Below are 10,103 nucleotides of genomic sequence, written 5' to 3'. Positions count from 1 at the left end.
AAGTGACTAGATGATCATAGAATGGTTTGGGTTGGAAGGGACCTTAAAGCTCATCCAGTCCCAGCCCCTGCCACGGGCAGGGACACCTTCCACTAGAGCAGCTTGCTCCAAGCCCCATCCAGCTTGGCCTTGACCTATTCACACACTGAGGGCATCAGCTGGAGCTTAATTAACCCCTGTTAACTGCTGTATGCAATCAGATCCCTTATTGCTCATCCCTCCCGGAGCTGTTGGTCCTTTAAATCTCAGATGTTGCCTATGTGAGAAACAAAGGTGTCTCCACACATCCCTGCATGATCGCTGCTATGTTTGCCCCTAAAGCTGGTCTGTAGGTGTCTGATGTGCTCGGGATGCTTAAAGGCAGAGACCCCGCTCAGCCCGAGGTCCCACCACGAGGTGGCATTCTCAGAGCTCTTTTTCCCTCCTGAACGCTAAACCTCCCCATCCTTCCTAATAACAACAATAAAGGAGGGGGGGGGAAACACCCTCAAACCCTGCCTGTGTTGCCTGGAGCGTGTGACAAAGCCGGGTTTGCCAGGAGGCTGCTGCTCCTTTTGCACAGCGCTGGTGCCGCTGCGAGGGAGGCTCCAGTCCCTTTAAGCAAAGCAAAGTGGAATCCAGCATTGTGCATCTTGAAACCTGAGACCCAGGACCAGGAGTGCGAGGGGGGAACAAGGGGAAAGCCTCGCCATTCCCGAGGACAACTGCCGCGAGTGGAGCTTTAAGGGATAAAAGACGCTTTAAGAGGTCGTTGGATGGCTTTTGTGGAGAGACCTGTGAAATAAAGGAGCTCGGGAAGAAGGGAGTTCTTTTTCTCCTCCTCTCTGGATACAATGGCCTTTGCAAAGCGAAGCATCTTGAGATCTGGCTTCAAATGGCTCTTCCTTGCAACTTTTATTCTAGCCTGCGATGGACAAGGTGGAAAGCGAGAGAACGGGGGTCCTGCCTGTTACGGGGGATTTGATTTGTATTTTATTCTAGACAAGTAAGTGAGTTCTACTTTGTTTGCAAAGAAATCTTTCCCTCTGCATGCACTGGGATGGCATGTACCGATCCCGAGGAGTTTTCCTTGGATTTGGGTTTGTAGAAGTCGCTGTGTCCCCGAGGGACCTGCCAGACTCCCAATTGCAGCCGTGGCTTTGGCTTTGTTGCTTTGGTCGGTCTGGTCTATAACACCATGGGACTCTATATCAGATTGTTTTCAGTGTTGCTGTGGCTGGTAACGAAGCTTTGTTGTGTGCTTGAAAGAGTGGTTGGGAAAAGGGCAGCTCCATGGTCCCCTCGGGTTTCCCGATGGCCAGAGGAGGTTGAGGCTCTCCTGGAAGTGGGTGCTATTGTTGCAGGCGTTACTCCTATAGCTGAAAAGGTGGAGGCAGTGCTCCTGCCTGGAGGTCTGATCCTGTTCCACTTGCTCCCGAGCTCCGTACACTCTTCCCTAACCTCTAAAGCAGCAACTTTCAGGTAACAACTGGCTCTGAGAGTTGTCTTCTTCCCTTTGAAAGGGTCTGGCTTTGGCCATTGTGATGGAAAACAGCCCTCTTTAAAGAGAACTTTATTTGCTCTGCTGAGTCACATTCTCTTTGTTTCCTGTTAATCAATTGCATATTTTGACTGTTTAACTGTTTATACCGAAGATAACTCCCTACCTCACTGTTTTCATCACCAATTCTGATGGCACCATCTTCTTGGCACTGGCAAGTTTGCCTCTTTACAGGCCTTCACATTCCAGATGGAGCAATATGGAATAGAAATGTGCTGAGCTTTGGAAAGCCAATACGACAATGGACAGAAAAAGAATAGGCCAGTACTAGCTACAATGATTCTCCTCATTTTCTGGATTAAGAAGAGTTCTTTTTCACCAGGGGACTGGGAATACTGGGGAATGTGTATGCCAGAGCCATGGTACTGACATTATTAACCATGAATTTCAGACACAGGAAAGTAGTTGCAAGCTGCCAAAGCACTCATGCTGATCCTCTGGAGTGTCTTGCAGTAGCTCCCACATTCCCTTAGTATAAAAAGACTTGGAATTCCATAACACTTTGTTACAAAATACTGGGTAAAAAGTCAGGCTGAGACAGTGGCTATTGACATGTGCCGCTTGTCCTAATGCTTTGAGTCTTACTGCTTTATTCAGTGGCAGGATCTAACTGCCTAGTGCATTGTGTTGCTTTGGCTGCTCAGCCATTAGTTGGAATACTCCTATTGCTCCACAACAACAAACAAAGCCAGAGCATGGCTCGTCCTTCAACTGCGTTTCCCTGGCACTTGAAGCAGGATTGGAGGCTCTCTGGCATCTGATGGATGTCTGCGTTACACCTCGGAGCCGATGCAGTTTTAACAGGCACTGATTTCCAGATCTGGGCAGTCCTCTTGCTAAAAGTCATCACTTTCTAGCCTTGCTTAAGGGGTTATTCGGGTGGAAATAGGAGGCTTGGCACAAGCTTTAAGGCAGGCAGGCTTACCCCAGTGTATGCATCCAGGTATCCAGCAAAAAATCCTGCTTTGAGAATTGCAGGTTTTCCAATTCTGGAATTTTTCTGGTGCAGAAACAAACAGGAACTGATGTAAAAGTTTCCTTGGTCTCTAATGGGATTTGGAGAAGAGTTACAGTGCTTAAGCTACTCCTGAGATCAATATGCCATGGACCTGGTTGTTCAGCCTTTGAGGAGGCTGATGGGGACTTTCTGTGGTGGAACAGCTTATCCCATATCCTTTACCTTTAAAACTCTGTCGTTCCTCAAGGCTCAGCTGAAGTTCTAAACAACTTGAGTGCTCTTTAGCCTGGGTTTCTCACCTTCCGGTTGTCTAGAGGCTGATTTCAGAAGTCCTAGATGCAGTGAGGTGATGCCTATAGAGGCCTTCAGGCAAGCAATGAAATAATAGGCTCAGGGCTCACTGCTTTTCTTTGAAATAGCTCTAAAAGTGACTCAAAATGATTAAAAGTGATAGAGGACACTGGGGCAGGAGGGATTGAGATTCTCAAACATGAAACGTGAGTCTCGGTGGTGGATGAAAGCCATTTAAAGTGTTGAGCAACCTACTTGCTGGGATTAAAGGAGTAATAAAAACAACAAACACAGCGCTGGAAGCCACCAGTGCTGGAGCCCTGCAATGGCCCTTCTGCATCACGGATTTAGTGACTCCTCAAGTCCATTTAGTGCCCTGTGCATGTGCTGCTGTAGGATGTGCTCCAGCTGCTGCGCTGGGCTCGGTCCTTGTCCCAGCACTGGCTCTTGAAGCACATCTGGCTGCAAGAAGCTCCTTCGACGTGAATGTATAACCCATGGGGAAGGGGCACGTGTTATGGGCTGTTCTCATGCAGGGATGCTCTAACTTCCTGCGATGCTCTCCTTAAGCAAACTTGCTGTTCCAAGCAAACCGGGTTTTCCCCGGCTGTCTGCAGGCAGCTGGAGATATGACTCCCTCCTCAGGGGACCTGAATCCAATCTCCCATTTCTTACGGTCATGAAGGAGAAGCAAATCCAGGATTCAGCTGTTCAGGAATAATCCCATTAAGCTCCGCAGCCTGTGTCAAACACCAGCAAAGCTTGAATGATGCCAGACAGGCTTGTTAAGGGACAGTAGCCTCCTGTGTGCACTTGGATGTCTGTTATCACTTCCAAGAGCTCTCAGCCAACTTGGGTAGTAGCAGGGGAGCTTCTCACACTGTAACCATGAGACCTCAGCCTGGCAGAGTTATGCTCCAGAAGTGATGCAAAGACACCCCAGAGGATGCAGTTTTGCTGAAGGAATTGTCTTCATGTGGATTAAGACCAGATGAATCCATTTCTCTTGTGCTTTGACTGCAGAAAAAGCAAAGGGAGGTAGGGCTACAACTCAACTGGATGCTATTTGGAGTACAGTTGTATGCTATTGAGGTGACACACGGGATTTAGACCCACAGGGTGCTGAGCATCTCGCAGTGGAGGCTGTACTAAGATGCTGTGGGAGGTGAGGCTGGCTTACCTTGGGAGAAGGTAAGTTTGCTTAGGGTGAAGGTCAGTTGCTGAGGTGAGTAGCTTGAGAGAGGACGCCTGCAACACCGGAGCGGAGAGGGGAGAGATCAGCGTCCAGGAGCCTCACCTCAGAGCGACAAGAGCCACTGAGGAGGGAGCCTCAAGTCCTCAGCAGGACTGGCCCAGGACTCGGAAGCTCAGCTCCCGCGAGGGGCTGACTCACAGGGGGCGGGGCCAGGAGGAGTGGCACCAGCTGGGAGGGGCTAAAAAACCTTCCCAGGGAGCGCGGCGACCAGAGCCGGCAAACGGAGAGCGTCGAGGCAGTTTGCGCGGCAGTTCGCGCGGGCAGGGGAGCGCGCAGGGAAGCGTTCCATCCGCCTCATCGAGAGGACTCGCCTGGAGTACAGGAGGGGGAAGGAGTGCTGAGAGACGTAGACGGATTGATTGACCAGATAGATCATGGTTACAACACGATCGAAAGCTGCAGTGAGTACTAATGTGGGTACCCAGACTGAGCCTTCCTGCAGACATGCAGCTGTGCAGGTCTCTGGCTGCAGCGAATGCCTGAGCCTGGCACTTGTATTGGAGGGAGCCAGTGACACTGCTTGTGTTCGCTGTGAGCAAATAAATGACCTGCTCAGGCAGGTGGCTGAACTGAGGGAGGAGGTAGAAAGGTTGAGAGCCATTAGAGAGTGTGAAAGTGAAATAGATTGGTGGAACCACACCCTAAGGCAAGGACAGAGGGAAGTGGTTCAACAAGCTATGGATCCCCTTCCCTCCTACCATCAGACAGAAGGAGAGAGCTTAATGGACAAGGATGGATGGAGGGAGGTTCCTCCTCGGAGAGGTAAGTGAAAACCCTCACAATCCCTTCCTCCCTCCCAATTGCCCTTGAATAACAGGTATGAGGTCTTGGAAATTCAGGGCCAGGTGAATGGAGATGGTGTGGCAAATCTATCTAGTGAGTCACCCAGGGCTAGTCACTCACCCACATGCCTCAGAACTTCCCCAACCAAGAAGAAAAGAAGAGTAATTGTGGTGGGTGACTCCCTTCTGAGGGGAACAGAAGGGCCCATTTGTCGACCGGATCCACCCCACAGGGAGGTCTGTTGCCTGCCTGGGGCTCGGATTAGAGATGTTAAAAAGAAGCTCTCTGAACTGGTGCAGCCGTCTGACTACTACCCACTGCTGGTTTTTCAGGTTGGCAGTGACGAAATTATTACGAGGAACGTAAGGGCAATGAAGAGAGACTTCAGGGCCCTCGGACGGCTGGTTAAAGGGTCTGGAGCGCAAGTGGTGTTTGCCTCCATACCTGTTGCAAGCGAGGGTGAAGGGGTATATAAGAAGACTCTGCAGGTTAATGTATGGCTACGTGACTGGTGCCAAAGGCAGGGGTTTGGGTTTTTCAGTCACGGGCTGCTGTATGGGACACCTGGTTTGCTGGTGACAGGCGGGATACACCAGTCCCAGAGAAGAAAAAGGGTTTTGGGGCAGGAGTTAGCAGGGCTTATTGACAGGGCTTTAAACTAGTTATGAAGGGGGGAGGGGATTTAACTGGGCCTGCTGGGGACAAGCCCAAGAGGAACATGCTAGGGATTGAAGGATGGCGGGCTAAGGAGGACTATCAATCTCTTGTTTCACTTGTGGGAAAGGATAGCTTTTTAGACCCTGTCCCGCAGGGGAAAAAGGGTACTAGGACTGGCTCCCTGAAATGCCTGTACACCAATGCACGCAGCATGGGGAATAAACAGGAGGAGTTAGAAGTCTGTGTGCGGGCTAAAGGTTATGATCTAGTGGCAATTACAGGGACATGGCGGGACAGTTCACATGACTGGAATGTGGTCATGGATGGCTATGTCCTTTTTAGGAAAGATAGGTCAGCAAAGCGAGGTGGTGGAGTTGCTCTTTACGTGAGAGAGCAACTAGAATGTATTGAGTTCTGTCCGGGGTCGGATGAGGAGCAAGTGGAACGAATCAAGGGGCTGACTGGCACGGGTGATACAGTTGTGGGGGTCTATTACAGACCTCCTGATCAGGACGAAGGAGTTGATGAGGCTTTCTACAGGCAACTGGAAGTAGCCTCGTGACTACATGCCTTAGTCGTCGTGGGGGACTTTAACTACCCCGATATTTGCTGGAAGACTCACACAGCCAGTCATTCACAGTCTAGGAGGTTCCTCGAGTGCATTGATGATAATTTCTTAATGCAAATGGTGGACGTACCAACTAGGGGAGCAGCGCTGCTAGATTTAGTACTCGCCAACAAGGAGGGTTTGGTCGAAGTGGTGACGGTCAATGGCAGCCTTGGCTGCAGTGACCATGAGATGGTGGAGTTTAGGATCCTGTGTGGGAGGAATAGAATACCTAGCAAAGCCACAGTTCTGGATTTCCAAAGGGCCAACTTTGGCCTCTTCAGTCAACTGCTAAGGGAAGTCTCATGGGAAAGTGTACTAGGCGGTAAAGGGGCTCAAGATAGTTGGTTAGCATTCAAGGACCGCTTCTTCCAAGCTCAGGATCGGAGCGTCCCAATGAGTAGGAAGTCAAGTAAGGGATCTAGGAGACCGGCGTGGTTAAACAAGGAGCTGCTGGGCAAACTCAAGTGGAAAAGGAGAATCTATGGATTATGGAAGGAGGGGCTGGCCGCTTGGGAGGAATATAGGACAGTTGTTAGAGGATGTAGGGAGGCAATTAGGACAGCTAAGGCCTCCTTGGAACTCAATCTTGCTAGTCGGGTTAAAGACAATAGAAAGGGCTTCTTCAAATACATAGCAAATAAAACTAACACAAGAGGCAATATAGGCCCACTGCTGAACGAAGTGGGTACCCTGGAGACAGAGGATATAAAGAAGGCAGAGGTGCTGAATGCCTTCTTTGCCTCTGTCTTTACTCCTGCAGACTCTTCCCGAGGGCCCTTGATTCCTATAGCCCCAGAAGGAGTCAGGACAAAGGAGGAGTTTGCTTTGGTAGATGAGGATTGGGTTAGGGATCAGCTATGCAAACTGGACATCTGTAAATCGATGGGTCCGGATGGAATGCACCCACGGGTGCTGAGGGAGCTGGCGGAGGTCATTGCTAGGCCACTTTCCATCATCTTTGGTGAGTCGTGGGAAACGGGCGAGGTGCCTGAGGATTGGCGGATGGCAAAGGTCACACCAATCTATAAGAAGGGCAAGAAGGAGGACCCGGGTAATTATAGACCGGTCAGCCTTACCTCCATCCCTGGAAAGGTGATGGAACAACTTATTCTTGACTCCATCACTAGGCATATCAAGGATGAGGGGGTCATTAAGAACAGCCAACATGGTTTTATGAGGGGGAAGTCATGTATGACCAACCTTATAGCCTTCTATGAGGAAGTGACTAGGTGGAGGGATGATGGTAGAGCGGTAGATGTAGTTTTTCTTGATTTCAGTAAGGCATTTGATACTGTCTCCCACAGCATCCTCATAGATAAGCTAAGGAAGTGTGGGCTTGACGATCAAGTAGTGAGGTGGATCGAGAACTGGTTGAAAGGAAGAAGGCAGAGAGTTGTGGTCAATGGCGCAGAATCTAGCTGGAGGTCTGTGACTAGTGGAGTTCCTCAGGGGTCGGTGCTGGGACCGGTGCTGTTTAATATTTTCATCAATGACCTGGATGAGGGAACTGAGTGTACCCTCAGCAAGTTCGCTGATGACACAAAACTGGGAGGAGTGGCTGACACACCAGAGGACTGTGCTGCCATTCAGCGAGACCTGGACAGGCTGGAGAGTTGGGCGGGGAGAAACTTGATGAAATTTAACAAGGGCAAGTGTAGAGTCTTGCATCTGGGGAAGAACAACCCCATGTACCAGTACGGGTTGGGGGTTGACCTGCTGGAAAGCAGCAAAGGGGAAAGGGACCTGGGGGTCCTGGTGGATAGGAGGATGACCATGAGCCAGCAATGTGCTCTTGTGGCCAAGAAAGCAAATGGCATCTTAGGGTGCATTAGAAAGGGAGTGGTTAGTAGGTCAAGAGAGGTTCTCCTCCCCCTCTACTCAGCCTTGGTGAGGCCGCATCTGGAATATTGCGTCCAGTTCTGGGCCCCTCTGTTCAAGAAGGACAGGGAATTGCTTGAAGGAGTCCAGTGCAGAGCCACAAAGATGATTAAGGGAGTGGAACATCTCCCTTATGAGGAGAGGCTGAGGGAGCTGGGTCTCTTTAGCTTGGAGAAGAGGAGACTGAGGGGTGACCTCATCAATGTTTACAAATATGTGAAGGGTAGGTGTCAGGATGATGGAGCTAGGCTTTTTTCAGTGATATCCAGTGATAGGACAAGGGGCAATGGGTGTAAACTGGAGCATAGGAAGTTCCACGTTAACATCAGGAAGAACTTCTTTACTGTAAGAGTGACAGAGCACTGGAACAGGTTGCCCAGGGGGGTTGTGGAGTCTCCTACACTGGAGATATTCAAGGCCCGCCTGGACAAGTTCCTGTGTGATGTACTGTAGGTTACCCTGCTCTTGCTGGAGGGTTGGACTAGATGATCTTTTGAGGTCCCTTCCAACCCTTGGGATTCTGTGATTCTGTAATTGCTGAGAGCTGGTCCTAAATGGCACAGCCACAGCCTTTTGTGTTCCTGTGCTGCTGAGGGGCTTCATGGACGGGGGCTCCCATAGACTGATGGTAGCAAAGCAGAGGGCAGAAGATGGTGCAGCCTGGATGCAAGGTAAGATGCAGGCCTTTGTGAAGAAGGAAGCAGCTGGTAAAAACCCAAACATTTGGGGTTTGCTGATGCTGATATTGTAGGAATATCATCCATGCAAGTCATTAATGAAGATGTGACCCGGCCCTGGGTGCCCACTGCTGCCACCCACTAGCTCAGTGGACCATTTAGAGGCAGCTCCCAGATGAATTTAGTTGCAGGTAGGGAGGAAGGAATAGCAATGAGGATGTGTTCTCAGTAAGCTGTGGCTGTACCCACTCTATGTCAGAGGTGTTCCTTCCTGTGCTCTTGCCTACTGTGTGCAAAGAGTGGGCATTTATACCCATGTGCAGCAAACTTGCACGCGTGAAGGAAAACTTGGCTCCGAAAGATCCTTGGCAAGACAAAGCGAGTAATCCAAGCTGTTTCCTATGATCCCTTCACTGCTCAGCCAGACAGCTGACCTGGATTTAACCACTTGTACTGAAGTGAAACTCCTGCTCTAGGGAGGCTATTGGTTGGGGTTTGGGTCTAGCTTGAGTAGCTGGAGTCACCAGGACTTAAGTGGGACCGAGTCCAGATTTACACTCGGTGTAGAAGACCATAGGGGCCAGGGTGGGATGGAGAGCAGACAGACATGGCATTGCCAGACATGGAGGCTGACCTGTGTGAACTGCTTCTGGTACTAGTGACTTTTCCTATGGGAAATGTGAGCCTTCTGCAAAGCTAACCCCAGGACCCTTTCAGAGCAGAGTAATATTCCAGCTGCTCTAACCTGAAGAAATAGAATCATAGAATCATAGAATCATAGAATCATAGAATCATAGAATCATAGAATCATAGAATGGTTTGGGTTGAAAAGGACCTCAAGATCATCCAGTTCCAACCCCCCTGCCATGGGCAGGGACACCTCACACTAAACCATCCCACACAAGGCTTCATCCAACCTGGCCTTGAACACTGCCAGGGATGGAGCACTCACAACCCCCCTGGGCAACCCATTCCAGTGCCTCACCACCCTCACAGGAAAGAATTTCCTCCTTAGATCCAATCTAAACTTCCCCTGTTTCAGTTTGAACCCGTTACCCCTTGTCCTGTCACTGCAGTCCCTGACAAAGAGTCCCTCCCCAGCATCGTTGTAGCCCCCTTCAGACACTGGAAGCTGCTCTAAGGTCTCCACGCAGCCTTCTCTTCTCCAGGCTGAACAGCCCCAACTTCCTCAGCCTGTCTTCATATGGGAGGTGCCCCAGTCCCCTGAGCATCCTCGTGGCCTCCTCTGGACTTGTTCCAGCAGTTCCATGTCCTTTTTATGTTGAGGACACCAGAACTGCACACAATGCTCCAGGCAAGGTCTCACAAGAGCAGAGTAGAGGGGCAGGATCACCTCTTTTGACCTGCTGGTCACGCTCCTTTAGTAGGTAATGATCAAATCAAGCATCTGCAGAAATAGATTCAAACTCATCTCTGATCTTCATTGACCCATT

At 50.2% G+C, this 10,103-nt stretch overlaps 1 protein-coding gene across 3 annotated transcripts in view; it reads left to right on the top strand.

Moving 5' to 3' along the window:
• The first annotated feature begins 482 nt into the window (after window positions 1-482).
• ANTXR1 (ANTXR cell adhesion molecule 1) overlaps window positions 483-10,103 on the top strand; it is an 85,982-nt gene continuing 76,361 nt past the window's right edge. For all 3 annotated transcript variants that reach the window (XR_010608110.1, XM_065659157.1, XM_065659154.1), the window contains exon 1: window positions 483-985. Coding sequence is in view for 2 of the 3 variants with exons in the window: in XM_065659157.1 (XP_065515229.1) it covers window positions 834-985 (152 nt within the window). In the remaining variant the exon portion in view is untranslated. The remainder of the gene's footprint in view (window positions 986-10,103) is intronic.

The sequence above is a fragment of the Lathamus discolor genome, chromosome 22 (genome assembly GCF_037157495.1).
Source record: "Lathamus discolor isolate bLatDis1 chromosome 22, bLatDis1.hap1, whole genome shotgun sequence".
Classification (NCBI taxonomy): Eukaryota; Metazoa; Chordata; class Aves; order Psittaciformes; family Psittacidae; genus Lathamus; species Lathamus discolor.
This window is presented reverse-complemented; position numbering and strand designations above follow the sequence as displayed.